The sequence below is a fragment of the Mobula hypostoma genome, chromosome 11 (genome assembly GCF_963921235.1).
Source record: "Mobula hypostoma chromosome 11, sMobHyp1.1, whole genome shotgun sequence".
Taxonomy (NCBI): domain Eukaryota; kingdom Metazoa; phylum Chordata; class Chondrichthyes; order Myliobatiformes; family Myliobatidae; genus Mobula; species Mobula hypostoma.
Genome location: NC_086107.1, coordinates 102,602,542 through 102,621,886, shown reverse-complemented (window position 1 = coordinate 102,621,886; position 19,345 = coordinate 102,602,542). Strand labels below are relative to the sequence as shown.

The 19,345-nt window shown below is 39.6% G+C and overlaps 1 protein-coding gene across 3 annotated transcripts in view; it reads left to right on the top strand.

Annotated features, from left to right (window-relative positions):
• The first annotated feature begins 2,113 nt into the window (after positions 1 to 2,113).
• The window catches only part of rangap1b (Ran GTPase activating protein 1b), a 57,882-nt gene continuing 40,650 nt past the window's right edge, over positions 2,114 to 19,345 (top strand). For 2 of the 3 annotated variants that reach the window (XM_063062707.1, XM_063062705.1), the window contains exons 1-3: positions 2,114 to 2,238; positions 15,123 to 15,244; positions 16,837 to 16,964. In XM_063062707.1, coding sequence (XP_062918777.1) covers positions 15,133 to 15,244; positions 16,837 to 16,964 — 240 coding nt within the window. In that variant the 5' untranslated portion in view covers positions 2,114 to 2,238; positions 15,123 to 15,132. Of the gene's footprint in view, positions 2,239 to 2,378; positions 2,450 to 15,122; positions 15,245 to 16,836; positions 16,965 to 19,345 lie in introns of all 3 variants that reach the window. The other variant, XM_063062706.1, reaches the window with a different exon arrangement.

Sequence of the window (19,345 nt, the reverse complement as noted above, 5' to 3'; positions counted from 1 at the left end):
CTCTTCTCAGGCTACCAGCCGGGTACAGGTATGGATTTTAACTGACATTTCAATGACAAATTTTGCCACCTTCATCAGGCATGATACCTAGCACGTCTCTTCCAGTGGTATATATACCACCCTTCCCCCCCGCCAGTCAATTGTAAACAAGGCAGGACAGCCAAAACCTGATTGGTTGAGGACTAATCAATCAGGAGGGAGGGACGGCAGGGGTATATATACCACCAGATGTGAATTTTTATCTTTCACCTCTTAATATTTTCCTCAAAACTGCAATACAGCCTTTTTGCAGCATTGTTTGGCATTTTATAATAATAAGTAACAAGCTGATGAAATAAAACAGCATCTTTGGTGTGGGAGATGTAGTTGGTCTTTTGGCTTTATCAGAATATTATTTGCTCTTGTTGTGAGTTAAATTCGTGGGTTGAGTCAGAATCCTAAACAGAAACTTCGACAAGTTCCTACTAAATCTATCCCTTCTCACTTTAAACCTATGCTGTCTAGTTATTGATTCCTAAAAGTGAGGGCAAAAAATCTATGCCTCTCATGATTTTAGACACCGCTATAAGAACACCCTTCATTCTTCAATGAAAAAGCCACGAGCTGATCAACCCTCACTTGGTGGTTACTTTATTAATCTTTGTGGGATCTGGTTTCTGCAGCAAGACTATAAAACAATTAGGAAAGTTGTTTCCTTTTTACTGTGTACTGTACCAGCCGTTTACGATCGAAATGACAATAAACTTGACTTGACTTGACAACCACACTTTACAAACTACTTTAATAGCTGAGAACATGTCCTGCAAAGTGAAGAGTGCTATATAAGCGCAAACACGGGGAAATCTGCAGATGCTGAAATTTCAAGCAACACACATAAAAGTTGCTGGTATGAAGAATTCTGCAGATGCTGGAAATTCAAGCAACACACATCAAAGTTGCTGGTGAATGCAGCAGGCCAGGCAGCATCTCTCGGAAGAGGTACAGTCGACATTTCGGGCCGAGACCTTTTGTCAGGACTAACTGAAAGAAGGGCTAGTAAGAGATTTGAAAGTGGGAGGGGGTGGGGAAGAGGGTCAAAATAATAGGAGAAGAGAGCAGGGGGAGGGATGGAGCCAAGAGCTGGAGTCTGAGTCAAAATGTGGTCGAAAAGTTGAAGAGCCAAAGAAATTATAGATGGGGAGCAGTGAGAGATGGTTTCACTGAACTCCCGTCGAAGAGAAGATTTAAACTTCTTCAGTGTAGGCATCACCGGAAGAGGCTTCGCAGTAGTGAATTTAAAAACGCAAACACGGGAAATCTGCAGATGCTGGAATCTCAAGCAACACACATAAAAGTTGCTGGTACAAGGAATTCTGCAGATGCTGGAAATTCAAGCAACACACATCAATGTTGCTGGTGAACGCAGCAGGCCAGGCAGCATCTCTAGGAAGAGGTACAGTCGATGTTTCGGGCCGAGACCTGTACCTCTTCCTAGAGATGCTGCCTGGCCTGCTGCGTTCACCAGCAACTTTGATGTGTGTTGCATAAAAGTTGCTAGCGTTGAGTGCTACATAAATGTACTTCTTACTTCTGCATATAAATATAACAGCCTTGGCTCAGAATCAGGCGATTGCGGGCTCTGATAAATCCACTCCATAGAGATGAATGAAGGAATGATTTCACACTTCGAGGGCGTGCAGCATTGTCAGACATGCTGTCTTTGAGATGAAGTACCTGTGGATGGCTTTGGCTAAATTTTTCCACTGATAAATATTCACGGAGAATGCAGTGAATATTCTCTGTGAATATGCAGTGAATATTGGTATACTGTATACAGAATACCAGTGCAGCTTGTCACTGATGGGAGAGTTAGTTACTGTACTGTATTCAGTTACAGTAGTTTTAACAGGGTCCCTGCAATGATCTCCAACGCCTGCAGATGGTGCAGTGGAGCACCTTGCCCAGGAGATTCTGTCACGAACTCGCTCTGTGATGAAAAGGGGAGAGAAAATCCCGCTCGCGCAATGTTTAACGGGAAATGTAGGCCGGTCTCGTCACTCTACTCATCACTCTAACCTGAACCCGAAGGAACCTCATCCTTGAAGAACTACAACTCCCATAATGCTCGGCCTCCTGTACATGCGCAAGAAGGAACGGCGGAACTTACTAGATGCCGGTTTGAAAAGCGTTGACCGCCATTAAGTAAAAAAAATAGGCGCGTGGAGCGGGGCTGTCTTAAATTTGTTTAAAGTCGAAACGGTTTGTGGCAATTTTTGAACTTTTTATTTTGCACGTTTAATTTATTACGTTTTTATTTGACTTGAATTGTTGATGAGGTCAGTGTTAACTATGATCCGAGAGTGGCTCTTGCGTCTTAATCGTCTTTTAATTTGCCAAAGGTGTCGGGTTTTGTGGTAAACAGGTGGAGGGCTGAGGAGGCGCAGTCTGAGTGGATTCGGGACGGAGATCGGTAGGTTTTTGGAAGCTGAGGGTTGATGGAGGGAGGGGAATTGGTGTGTGGTTGTCGCCTTACTGTGCTCAACGTGTTCCCAATGCTCAGATCATCCCCTGTATTCCAACACGGCTCTCGGTTTCGTGTCTCATCTGATAGGTGAGGCCTCTAACAGTCACCTAGTACCGCACTTTGAGTTACGTTTGTGCTCATGAGGTGGAACCCGGTTGCCTACCGGTTGGGAGGCAAATAAGTGCTGACATTTGGGTCGGACGGGAACCCTGAAGGTTTCAGACTGAGAGCCAGTCAGGTCTGCTGCCCTGTATCACTTGTGGCCTTCCAGGCAAAGTGATGACACGATGCTGTTGCCAGAGGCCTAGGAGAAGTTAGTTCACTGTACTTGGTTGCTGCTTGTGAAATAGGCAGGTGTGTAACAAAGACGATTGTTGTCCTGTAGCTTTCACATCGCAGTCAAGGGTGGAAAGGTAACAAGTTTTGTATTTGGAGCAGGAAACCCAAAATGTGTCTGAATTCAGCAGTTCCTTAGATCGCTAAACTGCCCTTTAATAACAGAGGAAAGTGAGGAAATTATTAATTTAATATTTGTCTAAGAAATTATAAGGCTCTGGTTATGAATTATAGGGTGCTGATCTTTCAATTTTCATCTGAATAGATAAAGCCAGCATGGATTTGTAAAGATGAGCCCTACTAGGTACTAGGTCTATTAAGGCAATATGTACAAAACTATCACATTGTATTTCATGTTTTCTGAAAGGTAAAAGACTGCAGATTGCTTAGAATGTAAAGTTAGGACAAGCGGGTTGTCAACAGGGTAAGAGAACCACTAGCAAATTTTGAAGGGTTAGGTAATAGGAAGCTGTCAAATAGATGTGATAACAAACCATGTTGTGCTCCCAAGCGGGGCAAATTTGTACTTCTCATGGATATAAGAATAAAAGTACAAGTGAAAAATTGATTCTGGTGCATGGGAAAAGTATGGAGGGGGTAAATGGTAATAAACTATAGAAAGGGAGTAACAAACTTGCAGGACATATCAAGATAATATCAAGAAAAATTGGATCGTAAGGAATTAGGATGCCGAAGATAGTGTAAATCTTAGAAAATTGTGATATAAATTATTAATCATATGCAGTAGAGCAGAATAATATAATAAACCAAGGAAAATACACATTAACTCTGGCTAGCAGTCACAAATTTCTATTGTAGCAAAGTATGATGCTATTCTGCTATATTGTAAAGGAAGTAATGTTGAGGCTTTGTAAAGCACTGGTGATGCTTCACTTGGGGGATTGTGAGCAGCTTTGGGCCCACCTATCTTAGGATGTGCTGACACTGGAGAGGGTTCACACGGGGTTTGAACTGCTTGACATATGATGAACATTTGATGGCTCTGGGCCTGAATTCAGAAGAATGAGGGGTTACCTCATTGAAACCTATTGAATGTTGAAGGGCCTTTTATAGAGTGGATGTGGAGAAAATGTTTCCTAGGGTGAGAGAGTCTAGGACCAGAGGATGCAGCCTCAGAATAGAAGGGCTTCCTTTTAGAATGGAAATGAAGAGGAATTTCTTTAGCCAGAGAGTCTTTACCACAGGCAGCTGTGGAGGCCAGGTCTTTACGTACATTTAAAGCAGAGGTTGATAGATTCTTGGTTGGTCAGAGCATGAAGGGATATGGGGAGAAGGCAAGTGATTGGGGCCTAGAGGGAAAATGGATCAACCATGATGACATTGTGGAGCAGGCTTGATGGGCCAAATGGCCTAATTTTGCTCCTATATCTTATGGTCGTAATCATGCACATACTGGCATATATTATGTTCAAATTGTGTCAGTATAAAGTGCTGTTTCCAATTTCTTGGATTTTTGAACAGTCTGAGAACTTTTCAGTTGTCTAAATATCATATTCTGTCAGTTTAGTAACTCCTCCTGTAAATTGAGAAATTGACTTTACTCTCTGATGTTGACAGAAACCAGGAAGTTATAATTTAACCAACACCTCTCTTTGCTCAAGAGGCTGAAGAAATTTGGCACGTCCCCATTGACCCTTAGCAACTTTTATCAATACACCATTCTATCTGGATGCATAACAGTATAGCAACTGCCCTGCATGTGAGAGTGAGAAACTGGTTTGTGGACACAGCTCAGCACTTCACAGACAGCAGACTCCTTTCCGTGGACTCTGTCTACACTTGTTGATTGCCTCAGTAAAGCAGCTAGCATGATCAAAAACCCCACACACCCTGGGCATTCTTTTTCTGCACTCTTCCATTGGACAGAAGGTAGGGAAAGCCCAAAAGCATGTATCACCAGTCTCAAGGACAGTTTCTGGCCAACTGTAGTAAGTTTTTTGAAGCAGGTACCAGGAAAGTTGATGAAGGCAAAGCAGTGGATGTTGTCTACAAAGACTTTAGCAAGGCATTTGACAGGGTCCCACATGGGAGGTTGGTAAAGAAGGTTCAGTTGCTCAGCTTTGAAGATGAGGTAGTAAATTGGATTAGACATTGGCTTTGTGGGAGAAGCCAGAGAGTGGTAGTAGATGGTTGTGTCTAACTGGAGGCCTGTGCATAGTGGAGTGCCACAGGGATCGGTGCTGGGTCCGTTGTTGTTTGTCATCTATATCAACGATCTGGATAATAATGTGGATAACTAGATCAGCAAATTTGCAGATCATGGCTTGCAGTGGGAAGTGGACCAGCTGGAAAACTGGACTGACAAATGACAGATGGAATTTAATGTAGACAAGTGTGAGGTGTTGCACTTTGGAAGGACTAACCAGCATCGGTCTTACACAGTGAGTGGTAAGGCACTGAGGAATGTGGTAGAACAGGGATCTGGGGATACAGATCCATAATTCCTTAAGTGGTGTCACAGGTAGATGGGGTCGTAGAAAAAGCTTTTGGCACATTGGCCCTCATAAATCAAAGTATTAAGTACAGGAGATGGGATGTTATGTTGAAGTTGGATAAGACATTGGTGAGGCCTAATTTGGTGTATTGTGTGCAGTTTTGGTCACCTACCTACAGGAAAGATGTAAATAAGCTTGAAAATGTACAGGGAAAATTTACAAGAATGTTGCCGGGTCTGGAGGACCTGATTTATATGGAAAGATTGAATAGGTTAGGGCTTTATTCCTCGGAATGTAGAAGATTGGGGGGAAATTTGTTAGAGGTATACAAAATTATGAGGGATTAAAAAATTGAGGGATTATACAAAATTATAGGGTAAATGCAGGCAGGCTTTTTCCACTGAGGTTGAGTGAGACTACACTAAGAGGTCATGGGTTAAGGGTGAAAGGTGAAAAGTTTAAGGGGAACATGAGGGGAAACTTCTTCACTTAGAGGGTCATGAGAGTGTGGAACAAAGTGCCAGCACAATTGGTGTATGTGAGCTCAATTTTAGTGTTTGAGAGAAGTTTGGATAGGTACATGGATGGTAGGGGTATAGCAAGCTATGGTCCTGGTGCAGGTTGATGGAAGTAGGCAGTTTAAATGGTTCAGCATGGACTAGATGGGCTGAAGAGCCTGTTTCTGCGCTGTGCTTTTCTATGACAATTGAATGGTACGTTAAGATGGATTCTTGACTTCACAATCTACCTCATTGTGATGTTGCACTTTATTGTTTACCTGAACTGCAGTTTCTCTCGTAGCTGTAGACTTTATCTGCATTCTGTTATTGTTTTACCTTGTTCTACCTCAATGCACTGTATAATGATTTGATCTGTATGAGCAGTATGCAAGACAGGCTTTTCACTGTATCTTGGTATAATAATAAACAAATTCCAAATTGGTTATACTTAGACCCCGCTTAATGGTACGCCTCATAGCGTTGATTCGTTACAACGCAGTTATTCAATTCTTTATTGAAATTTTTTTTTAAATGACAAAAAATCATTCTAAGCAACACTTAAAACTTCTCAAGAGCAGCTGCTATTAGGGTAAACATTCAATCAGCCAATGAGAGCGCTTTACATACACTGAACCACTCACAGCCAGTCACGTAGTAGTCACTCTCTGCCTCCTCCACATGTGTAAACATTCTTGCTCCCTCGCCAATTTATTCCATTTTTTCCCCTCCTATAAAGTCTGGAAAACAGCATGCAACTTCCAGTAAGTATAGTACATCTAAGATGTCTAGGAAAAACATTGGCATGGATGTGAAACTGCAAGTAATACAGTGTTTGGAAGCTGGTGAGCGTCAGGCTGATGTTGGCGCCTCTTTGAAATTGGCTACATCGACGATCAAAACTATGATTGAAAAAGTGCAGACAAGGTAAAAGCTTCTACAAAACCAAGTCGTCAAGGTTGTCATCAATGCAGGTGACTTGTTCAAGGAGCCATTTGCTTGAAAAAATGGGAAAATAGTCTAAATATATGGGTGAATGACCAAAACACAACAAAACTTGCCCCTAAGCCAGCTGATAATGATGGGAAAAGCAAGAAACATCTTCAATCATATTCAACAAGAAGTTAAGTCGGTATCATTCACAGCCAGCAGAGGTTGGTTTGATAGATTTATACAACGCAGTGACCTCCATAGAATACACATTTCTGGTGAAGTGGCTAGTGCAGACAGCAAGGCAGCCCAGGGAACACCAGAAAGAAACTTCGCCACAAAATTCCTCAGCACCAGCATCACCACGATCACACAAATCACAGACCAGTTCATCGATAATGACCCTGATTGGGAACGAAGCAATAAGGCAAAAAGAGATGTTCTCAACATGATTCCCTGCTACCAAGAACTGCTTCATGAAAGGAATCTTAAGAAAAGGCAGTCAAATTTTGATGCTTACTTGAAGAAGTCAAAGTTAGAAGAGGACCCACAGCCTAGTCCCTCTGAGATGTAACCACCACCTGCTTCCCTCCATTGCAGCTGCAATGTGTTGCTGCACCACTGATCTACAGGTTAGGCCTATTAGTGTGTTTGTTACTCCACGAATTACTGTGTATACATAAAATAATATATCATGCATCTCGGTTTTGATTTTTTTAATCAGACGCACTTCTCCATTTACGTAATATTATAATGCCCCTGCATAGTGCTGATTTACATAGCACTCCACCTCTGAGGAACGCATCCTCGGCATTAAGTAGGGTCTGAGTGTACTCCAGCTGTCTTTTGAGAAACTGTTGGTCTCTTTCTGAATCATAAAAGTTTTCAGGTGGATTGATAAAGTGGTCATGGATCTGAAGGATGAGTTCTAACAGTCTGATGTTTCATTTGAAAGGTCTGAGTTTGTGATAACGTTTAAAAACTGTGCCACCCTGCATCTGAAGGAGTGAATTCTGGGATATTTATTCATGTGTTTTCTGGAAGGCCATAAGATCATAAAATACCAGAGCAGAATTAGGCCATTCAGTCCATTGAGTCTGCTCCACATTTCATCTTGGCTGTTTTTTTAATTCCAATCCAACTCTCCAGCCTTTTTCCCATAATCCCTTAAACCCTGACTAAACAAGAACCTTTCAATCTCTGCCTTGAATACGCCCAGTGATTTAGCCTCCACAGTTCTCCGTGTGCAAAGAATCACAGATTCACCATCCTCTGACTGGAGTAATAACTCTGTGAATTGACACCAAAATATTTATCTGTTGAGCAAATTGGAATGGTTGGAGCAGGTTTTCGGATTGGTAGGATAAAAGGAATTCAATGAAGTGAGGTGATTCACCTTAAGCCAAAAAGGAACAAATTTGGAAAGAAGGTCCAAAGATTCTTGAGGCTCCACATGCGTGGGCATACGTATTGTCAGAAAGACACATCTACCTATTTTCAAAGAGCTTAAAGAGTACTTAGTAATAGGGAAGGGAGATTAGATTTTGAGAAAGTTGCACCAAGGTACCAGCATGTACATGGTGCTGAAATAGATGGCTCTGTCCTTCATAATTCTGTGTTGTGTTTATAAACCACTTTATTGTCCTTATTTAAAATGTTACTCATTATCTGTGGTTTTGTCAGCTTTGCATGCAAGTATGTGTTAACCATGCTCCCAGAAGTTTCCTGAAAATAGTTTATACTCATTCAAAATTCCAGTTGCCTGTCCCCACACTTAGCAGTTCTTTTTTTTCTCCCTGAATCTCTCAAGTTTTCACTGTCTCCAATATAAGTTATTTTTCATCCAATTCTATTTTATGTTTTTAAAATAGTGACAGTGACAAAATAATATGGTCAATATTGCATTTGCTGCTTGCTGAACCGTGAAAGCATATTTCAGCAAACCGTTTTGTAGTCATTGTAAGTGTACTACAAAAAGCAGGGGTTTTTTGTAAAGCAAGCAGGTGTTGTATGCTGTAGGCTTCTTGCAGATATGAGCAAATGTTTTCATTTGTATAAAGATGGAAATACTCAACAGGTCAAACATCTTCTTAGGAAACCTAAATGACACCTGCAGTGATGCCGCCACTGACTGTCAGAGGGGTATGAAAGCTTGTTACTTCAAAGTTCAAAGTAAATTTATGTCCCCATTTATAAACCCCCCACCCCCCCGAGATTCATTTTCTCGCGGGCCTACTCAGTAAATCCAAGAAACAATAGAATCAGTGAATGACTGCACCAAACAGGATGGGCAACTAACCAATGTGCAAAAGACAACAAACTGCAAATACAAAAAAAGAAAAATAATAATAATTTAAAAGCAATAGTTATTGAAAACATGAGATGAAGATGAAAGTGAGTCAAGGATTGGTTGTGGGAACATTTCAGTGATGGGGTGAGTGAAGTTATCCCCTGAGATTCAGGAGCTTTCCTTGGAACAGATGTTAAATGTGGCTGTCTGTTTCTAACACCATAGTGCTGAGAATTGTTCCTCATTGGCTATCAAGCACTTTTTTACAATCACATTCTAATTCTTAGGAAAGGGGAAAAAGTTGATGAGCGTTTCCATTCACTTGAGTTTTTTACTCTGTAGGAAGGTGATTAAATGTTATTTCTGTCATGGTTGTTTGCTAATTGATGACTGTTAAGATTACCATTTAGTCTGAGGCTAATTGTGTAAATAATTGTTGAAGACTGAATCTATATTTTTAAATGACATTGAAGAAACTTTTCACATTTCTTGCCTGTTGCTGAATAAAATTAGTATAATATTGAAGATTGAGTTAACACACTTTTTATTTACTTATAAGATATAAATTGTCCACATCTAATGCTCATCTCTAATAGCCTTTGTGAATGTGATGCTGGTAACAACTAAGTGACTTGCTTAGTTATTTCATAATTGATCTATGTGATTCTACATTTGGAGATGGCCATTTAAGGGCAGTAGATTCTTTTCCACAAAAAATGTAAATTTAGTGCATTCTAGCTAATTGGCCCATCGATTGATCGCTGCTGCCACTTAAAAAACAAAAGCTAATTGAGAAAATGGCCGGGATTCCCTTGGTTTTTTTTGGGACACTATGGCGCTTAATTGGGATGTGGAACTGTTGCCAAACAGTTTCCACCTATCGTGTCAGTTCCGTGCACTTGCATAGCCATTGGACACTACACCGTGCTTAGAACAGTTTTTAAATACCGTAATGTCAGTGCCTATGTTTGTGTGCAAAAGGCAGTGATTTTTGTCACTGATAGAAATAAGCAGTAAGACGGTTCAGAACTGTTTTGCTCACTGAAATTTCAAGCATTCAGGCTTAGAGATGCCTAAAATGGCTGGGAGTGAAAATGAAACGATTTCACTTCAACAAGTTTAGAATTAGAAGAATTTGAAGATCTTGACTGTCACAGTGAAAATGAAGATTTGCAGGATGGAGTTGTCGAAATCAGACTCCGGTTTAATATCACTGGTTTATGTCATGAAATTTATTGTTTTGCAGCAGCAGTACATTGTAATACATAATTGTAATAAGTGTGTGTGTGTGTATATATATATGTATATGTATATATATATATATATATATATATATATATATATATAATTAAAGCATTGTATGAAAGCAGTCCGTTGTCAGCACTAGGTATCCACTGATTTTATCCAATCAAAAAATACGCAACATAAACTGGATGAATTCCTCCATTGAAACAATTAGGAATTAATTGAATTTTATAATGTAGTAGTATACATGGTGTTCTAATTTATTCTGAATTTCATTTAAATGCATAATTTGTTACTCAGTTAAATGCTAACGTCTTTTTTTTATATACCTTTTAATTATTTCAAAGAAACTTTGGCTAATTGAGGCATCCACTTAAATGGGCCAAAATGTATTGGTCCCGATATATCCCAATTAACAGGAATCCACTGTAATTGCTTCATGGTGAACATTACTGATGCTGGCTGTTAAAAAGAAATCCAGACATTTGAATTAGCTGAATTGAAATGTAATCTTGTTTCTTGGATAATTAGTTCAGGTTTCTGATTACTTGTGCAATAATTTAATTTAGGCTACTGTCCTTTGAAAGATAAAGGAAATAGACGTGTTCTATTACCATTTAAAAGGGAATGATGATGGGGAGTATAACATGCTGTATCTCATGTTTTCCACTCTCAGACCTCAATGGATAAGCAATGCTACTAAGAAACCACTGATCATCTGAATTCTGTAAATGAAAATCTGTGATACTCTGATGTAGAAAAATAGCTCTAGCTAATACATGGAAGCAAATCATGTGATTTTAAAATAGATGTGGAGGAGAGACTGAGAACTTCAGAGCTTTGGCTTTGCATGCCTAAATGATTGGGTGGTGGTGAGGCAAAGGGGAATCGGATTGATTTGGATATAGATTTAAGTGCAGATAGTAGAGATGGAAGGTTAGACTGCTGAGATCATGAATGATTTACATACAAAAGAGGTATTGGGGAACAACAAAGCAGACTCCAGAGGATGAGAATATCATTGAGTCTGTATGTCACAAAAGAATAGGTTTGGGTTTAAGAAGTAAGTTGTTGGAGTGGCAAAGGTGAGTGATGTTGCTGTGAAGCATAGACGTGATGTTTCAAAATTCAAGATTGTGTAATGTTATTTCCAGTACACAGGTGTAAAGAGAACAAATAATTGCTATTCCAGATCTGATGCAGCACAAATACACAATATTAAAAAAATACAATTAATGCATAGAATTGGTTTATATGCATGTTTTTCTATGTACATAAAGTAATCCTAGGTACAGCAGTGTACATGAGGTGACTAACAGGAAATGATTAAGTAGTGTTGCTGGGGCAGCTGTGGGGTGGGTTAGAGGGTAGAGGTATTGATTAGCATTACTGCTAGGGGAAAATAATTGTTTTTAAGTCTGCAGGTCCTGGCATGGATGCTAAGTAGCCTCCTCCTTGATGGGGGTGGGATGAACAGGGTGAATAGGATCATTCATGATATTTCTGGTCTTTTCCAGCACGTTTCTGTATTTATGCCCTTGATGGCTGGTGTCAGTGATACATTGGGCTGTTTTGACTACCTGTTGTAGAGCCTTCCTGGCTGCCACAGAGCAGTTTGTGTTGTACAATGATGCAGCATGTTAGAGTGATGTGCTTAGCTAAGTTCTCTTCAGTCTCCTCAGAGGAGTGGAGGTGTCAGTGAACTTTCTTGATTGTGTATGATGAATCCTGGGAGCATGAGAGGTTATGCGAGATGTGCACTCCCAGGAGTGAAACTGCTCGCAGAATGTTCAGAATGTGACCATAAGCCATAGGAGCAGAATTAGGCCATTCATCTCACTGAGTCTGCTCCGCCATTCGATCGTGGCTGATATACTTTCCCCTCTCAACCCCATTCTCCTGCCTTCTCTGTAACCTTTGATGCCCTTACTAATCAAGAACTCTGCTTTAAGTATACCCAATGAATTGGCTGTCTGTGGCAATGATTTCCACAGATTCGCCACCCTCTGGCTGAAGAAATTCTTCTTCCTTTCTGTTCTAAAGTGATGTCCTTGTATTCTGAGGTTGTACCCTCTGGTCCTAGACTCCCCCACTATTGGAAACGTCCTCACTACATCCACTCTATCTAGGCTTTTTGATATTTAGTAGGAGTCGGTGGGATTCCCCCCCGCCCCAAATTCTCTAAATGACCGAGAGCTATCAAATGCTCCTCATACATTAGCACTTTGGTTCTCTAGGTCATTCTTTTTCCAATAACAGCACATCCTTTCTTAGATACTGTATGGGGCCAAAATCTGCTCACAATACTTTGACCAATGCCTTGTAAAGTCTTAGCATTACATCCATTTTTAAATATATTCTAGTCCCCTCAGAATGAATGCTAACATTACATTTGCCTTCCTTACTATTGACTCAACCTCCAGATTAACTTTTAGGGAATCTTGCACTAGGACACCCCAGTCCTTTTGAACCTGCAATATTGAATTCATTCCCCGTTAGGAAATAGTTTACGTCTTTATTCTTTCTACCAAAGTGCATGACTATACGCTTCAGTATATTCCATTTGCCACTTCTTTGCTCATTCTGCTAATCTGCTACGGACTCTGTGCTTCCTCAACACTACCTGTCCCTCCACCAATCTTTTTATCATCTGCAAACTTGGCCACAAAACCATCAATTCTGTCATCTGGATCATTAACATTCAAAGTGAAAAGTAACGGAGCCAACACCGACCTGACAGAACACTAGAAAAAGCCCTCTTTATTCCCGCTCTTTGCTGCATGCCAGTCTGCCAATCTTCTGTCTGTGCTAGTAACTTTCCTGTAACATCATTAGCTTTTGCATTGTGGGTATATGTGCAGCACCTTGTCAAGGGCTTTCTGAAACTACAAGTAAACGACATCCATTGACGCTCTTTGTCTATCCTTTCTGTTATATCCTCAAAGAGTTCTAACTAATTCGTCAACAATATTTTCTTTTAAGGAAACGATGCTGATTTGGCCTATTTTATCATGTGCCTAAGTACCCTGAAACCTCATCCTTAATAATGAACTCCCAACATCTTCCCAACCACTGGTTAGGATAATTGGCCTATGATTTTCTGTCTATTCTTCTGGAACCATTCCAGAATCTACCGATTCTTAAAAAGATTACTGCTAATGCCTCCACAATCTACCTCTTTCAGAACCTAGGGCTGTGGTCCATCAGGTCCAGCTGACTTGTCTTCCTTCAGATCTTTCAGTTTCCCAAGCACCTTCTCCTGATAATAGGACTACACTCACTTCTGACCCCTGACCCTCTTGAATTTCTGGCATGGTTCTGGTGTCTTCCACAGTGAAGGTTAACGCAAAATACTTTGTTCCGCAGAACTACCTCTCCAGTATAATTTTCCAGTGTTTCAATGCCCATTCTTGCTCTATTTAACCCTTCATATGTCAGAATAAAGAATTTGTATTGTTAGCAAGCATACCTTCGTATTTCATTATTTCTCTCATTGTTTTTTTCTAGTTGATTTCTGTTGGGTTTTAAAAGCTTCTCAGTCCTCTAGCTTCCGACTAATTACTACTGTATATTGTATGCCCTCTCTTTTGCTTTTATGCTGTCCTTGACACTTGTCAGTCATGATGCTGTGGAAAACCTTGCTCGGTTGTATTTCGAAGCGATCTGTTTCAGAGAGGAACAATCTGTAGGGAGGGGATAGAATTTATTTTGTGGTGGGCTGAAGAATAGTCTCTGCAGCATATTTGACAGAAGAAACGTAGTAGAGCTGGTTGAGTAATAGATCCAAAAGTTATTAGTATTTATATAGCAGACTGTCACATGTGCAGTAAATAGAGGAAAGGCTAAGGTCGGGGATGACATCTAAGGAAATGAAAATAATAGTGTGGAAAGGAAACTGAAACCAAGGAGATTCTATTGCGTTTCTTTGGGAGGGACCATAATTTGATGTCCTGTTGCCAGCTAGTGCCATATTGGTCAAAGCTGTAGATTTAATTCTTGATTGCTGCAAAATTTCCTCCTGAAACTTTAAAATTCCACTTTGAAGAGAAAAAATAGTACAGGTGAATCCACTCCCCCCCCCCCCCCAGTGTTGTGGCAGTTGAAATAATGCAAATGAACTCTTAGAGAATTCACAAATTGCTAACAAAAAGTCTGGATACAGAATAAAAATTTGCTTTTAAGGAATTTGCGTAACGGGTAAGTTTAAGTGATTTTATCAACTTGCATTTGTTGATACATGCTGTGATGACATGGCTTTGCTTCATAGAAAATTACAGTATGAACTGTTATCTTGCAATACAACTACCTGTGATGAAGGGATTATCTGTACTTTCTGCAGACAATATCCCTTTATGTGGGTCAGAATCATCAAAGTGTTTGTGATCAGTTTTGCAAGCTCAAAGTTACTTTGTCTTGCATGTGATTGTAGAAAAACTTGTACGTCTTGTAGAAGCATTGAACTCTGCTCTCCATCATCCAGTATTACTGCAGTCTTGAGTGAAACACTTCTTTATTGTGGATTGCATCGTGCCTGAACACCATATACAGTTATCAAAGAGAAATTGACTAATGTTGCACTAGCATATGGTGTTACGTACTTAATGTCAGATTCTTCACCAACTGGTACGTTAAGGTTCTAACACTGTTGGATATAGATTTTTTTTCCCTTCCTTGTTCTGCTGCATATAAATAGGCTACTACTGAACTCCAAAGTGATTCCAGGATGTAGTAATTTAGCAATTCCTTATTATCTAGAATTATCACCTGAATGTTCTTCTTACTAAGCTAATTAAACAGCATTTACTGAGTTTTAGTGTCTTTTTCTTTAATTTTTAACTCTGCCTAAAATGGCTGTTTCTCAACAGGTGTAAAGAAATGGCTTCTGAAGATATTTCTCAGCTTGCGGAGACTCTCGCAAAGACTCAAGTGGGTGGAGTAGAGCTGAGTTTCAAAGGTCGTGCTCTAAAACTTGACACTGCTGAAGCTGGTATGTGAATTAAAGGAACCTTCGGAGAATGAAGCTAAATATCAGAAGATGAGGATGTATTTTGATGCACATTGAGGGTGTTGCCTTTTGAGGCAAGATTGATCAGAACAGACCTATGCTGTCTAGAAATGAAAAGAAAGATTGCTGATTTCAATGAGGGTAACATTCTGGTATGTTTTGACAGGTTAGCTATTGAGGATGTTTCTCCTGAGAGGGAAGTCTAAGATTAGGGTAATGAGTCATCCATTAAAGACTAACAGGAGGAGTTCCTTTCTTAAGAGATGTGAATCTTGTTCTCTATGCTGATGAATTGCAAATAATGAGTCTTTCAGTATTAAAGGGAGAACCAAAGTTTTGAGTGAGAAAATGATATTGAGGCCAAAGATAATTTTAGTTACAATCTTATCAAGTGAGAAGTGAACTTAAAGGGACCTGAATGTATTTTTCTCATTCTTGTGTTAACTTGGTAGAGTTTTAGAGTGAAACCCTCCTTGGCTGAATTGAGCAAGCTGTTAGGACAATCTGATAATGGTAGAGCAGAGAAAGCATCTTGCTGTTCTGTTCTCCAGAAGGATACCTTTTCAGAAGCATACCTGGTGTGCAGTATTACAAATGGTGATATACTAAAACGCATTGTGTACTTGCGCACTCTGCTGTCTGATGGTGGAGTGCGTAAGCACTTACTCTGCTGTACTTCAGCCATATAAATCAAGAAAGCCCGAGGTTCATCTTCCTTATTCAAGCTACATCTTAATTCAGCCATGCCCAGTGGAGGATTTATCCGTTTGCAGGGAAGCTAATTGAAATATGCATTCCGGTACAACTGGTACCTGAAGGATAGTCTGTGCATGGAGGAGGTATTGGGCTAGACTAGCAGCACTTTGGAACTGTACATTAGCACTCAGGAGGAGTAAACTGATGGAGAAGGAAGCACTTGAGGTGGACTGTTGTGGCATGAACTCGTGCAAGTATTTTGATTATAACTATGAAACAAGCTAATTGGAAAAGCTCAATTAAATAAGTTTTACTCTTTTAAGCACATAATAAATAAAATCTTGAATAATTTTCCCCACTGCCATCCAGTTTTAATTACACAAACAAATCTTAAATTTGATTTTTTTTAAGTGCAGATGTTAGAACCTTGAACTAAAACCAAAATGCTGGAAATGCTTAGTTCAGACTGATTCTACGGAAAGAGAAACAGTTTATGTTTCAGGTCCAACACCCTTCATCAATACACCTGATTTTAAATTGTACTCAGTGAGGTATTCTGATATATTTTTGGTGATTCTGTCAACTAGCTTTTGACTAAGTTCAAGTGCATAGCTGGAATGAAAAGTGCCTAAGAAAAGTAATTTCAGAGTTGGGTTTATTGTCATATGCAAACTATTGTATGCACAGCTGCGATTTTTAAAAAAAAATTTGCAGCAACGTCGCTTAGCATCAAATGAGCAGCATTTATGAAAAACATACATTTTGCTCCATTTTTTTCATTAAATTTATGGAGAAATATAAATGATAATTGGTATTTTATACTAATACTTTAATTCTCTTTCATCTCCACCTGCACATGTCACGTATTCTTTTTTCAGTTGCTGAGATTATTGAAGAGATTGAGAAATTTGATCATCTACAAGCCTTATGCTTGGAAGGAAATACAATTGGCGTGGAAGCCGCTAAGGCCATTGCTAAAAGTCTTGATAATAAAAAGGAATTGCAGGTATGGATATTATATTTATGGCTTCACTATATTTTCCTGGTATCCAGTACCAAAGGTGAATGTAGTAATCAAATCTCTGCTGCTTTTAAACCAAACTGTAACACAGTGTCTGGTCATGTTACACTGATTAGAGACCAGACAAAATCTTTGTTTGCTTGCAAGAATTAACACAAACACTGTGCTCCAGCTGTTTGGATAATAAATGCAAATACTGATATAATTTTGACTAAAAACGTAATAGCACTGAACTATCCCTTTCCAAATATCGCTTGGTTATGGAACCATTCATTTTACAGTTTACATGGAAAATGACACATAGACAGTCAGTAAAATGGGCTATAATGTTCATATTCCATGTGCATTATTTCGTCTGCTATCATTAACATATCAGTTTATTCCTTTTTTTTGCATTTTCCATGAAACCGTTCATGATGATTGCCTCAAATGTACTCTGTTAGAAAGTTTTGCATTCTAACAGCCACTGGTTTCTCCTGAATTCCCCTTTGGGTTTTATAAATGACAATATTATTTATAGACACTAATCCTGCTTTTAACCTCGGTTTGCAACAATCATTCATCTTTGCAGGTCTATTTTCTAACAAAAAAGCCCAAACCCTTCATTATTTTCTGACAGATGTAATGCTGAGATTTTTTAATGTCATTCTAATAGATGCTTCTATTTTATATTGGGACCGAAACTCTTAATGAAACTCCAAGCCTGGCCTGGTCAAGATTCTTCTCAAGTTTTCCTGTTTTTATTTTGTTTCTTTTGTAGAATTTGTCCAACTTGCGAGATGTTTTTACTTTATAGTTGTGTAACTATGCCCAGAACTTTGCACTCCTTCATTTCAACACTTATTTTCAGAATACTATTTCTTCTATATTATGTTCAAAGTTAAAAATAAATTTATTATCAAAGTTCATATGTGTCACTATGAAAAACCCTGAGATTCATTTTCTTGTGAGTATGCTCAATAAATCCAACAACCATAATAGGGTGACTGAAACACCATATCCAACAGGATGGAAAACCAGAGTGCGAAAGACAACAAACGTGCAAATACAAAAGAGAATCAATAAATATCAATAGCATGAGATGAAGTGACCTTGAAATTGAGTTCGTAGGTTGTGGGAGCAGTTTAGTGATGGGGTGAGTGAAGTTATCCACTCTGGTTCAAGAGCCTCTGATGGATGAGGGGTAATCTGTGAGGCCTGAGGCTTCTGTACCTTTTTCCTGATGGTGGCAGTGAGAAGAAAGCATGTCCTGTGTGGTCGTGGTCCCTGATGACGGATGCTGCTTTCTTGCAACAACGCTCCGAGTAAATTGTCTCAGTGGTTGGGAGGGCTTTACTTGTGATTGACTGAGCCATATCTACTACCTTTTGTAGGCTTTTCCATTCAAGGGCATTGGTGTTTCCATACCAGACTGTGATGCCCCGAGTCAGTATACTCTCCACCACACGTCTACAGAAGTTTGTCAAAGCTTTGGATGTCATGCCGAATCTTTGCAAACTTCTAAGGAAGTAGAGGCACTGCTGTGCTTTCTTTGTAATTGCACTTACGTGCTTGGCCCAGGACAGTCCTGTGATGTGATAACACCAAGGAATTTAAAGTTGCTGGCCTTCTCCACCTCTGATCCCCTGATGAGGACTGCCTCATAGACCTCTGGTTTCCTCCTCCTGAAGTCAATAATCAGTTCCTTGGTTTTTCATACGTTGAGTAAAAGGTTGGTGTTGTGACATCAATCAGCCAGATTTTTCATTCTGTCTCCTATATGCTGATTCATCATTACCTTTGATTTGGGTAATGACAGTAGTATCATCAGCAAACTTAAATATGGCATTGGAGCTGTGCTTAGCCGCATAGTCATAAGTGTAAAACGAGTAGAAGGGGGGCTAAGCTCACAGCCTTGTGGTTCACCTGTATTGATGGAGATTGTGGAGGAGATGTTTTTGCCAATTCAAACTGACTGGTCTGCAAGTAAAGAAATCAAGGATCCATTTGCACAAGAAGGCATTGAGGCCACAGGTCTTGAAGCTTGCCAATTATGTATGACAGCAGTTGGTTAATGGTAATATCACAAGTTTGATTCCACTTCATGGAATGGACACAAGGAAGGATCAGTACTAGCTTTATGTGAGGGCAATCAAGTAAGTTCTGCTTCCCATAACTGTTCAGATCCTTCCCTTTTAGATGCTTGTCCCACTCCTTTTTGAATGCTGTAATTGAACTAAAACTGCCTGCACATTTACTCCAGACTTGATTATCTGTTTATAAAATATATAATCTTTTCACAATTTTTTCTTATCAGACACCTTCATTCAATACCCTTACTAGATCAAATGTTGAAATGATCCACCTTATTCCAAGTTGAACAATTT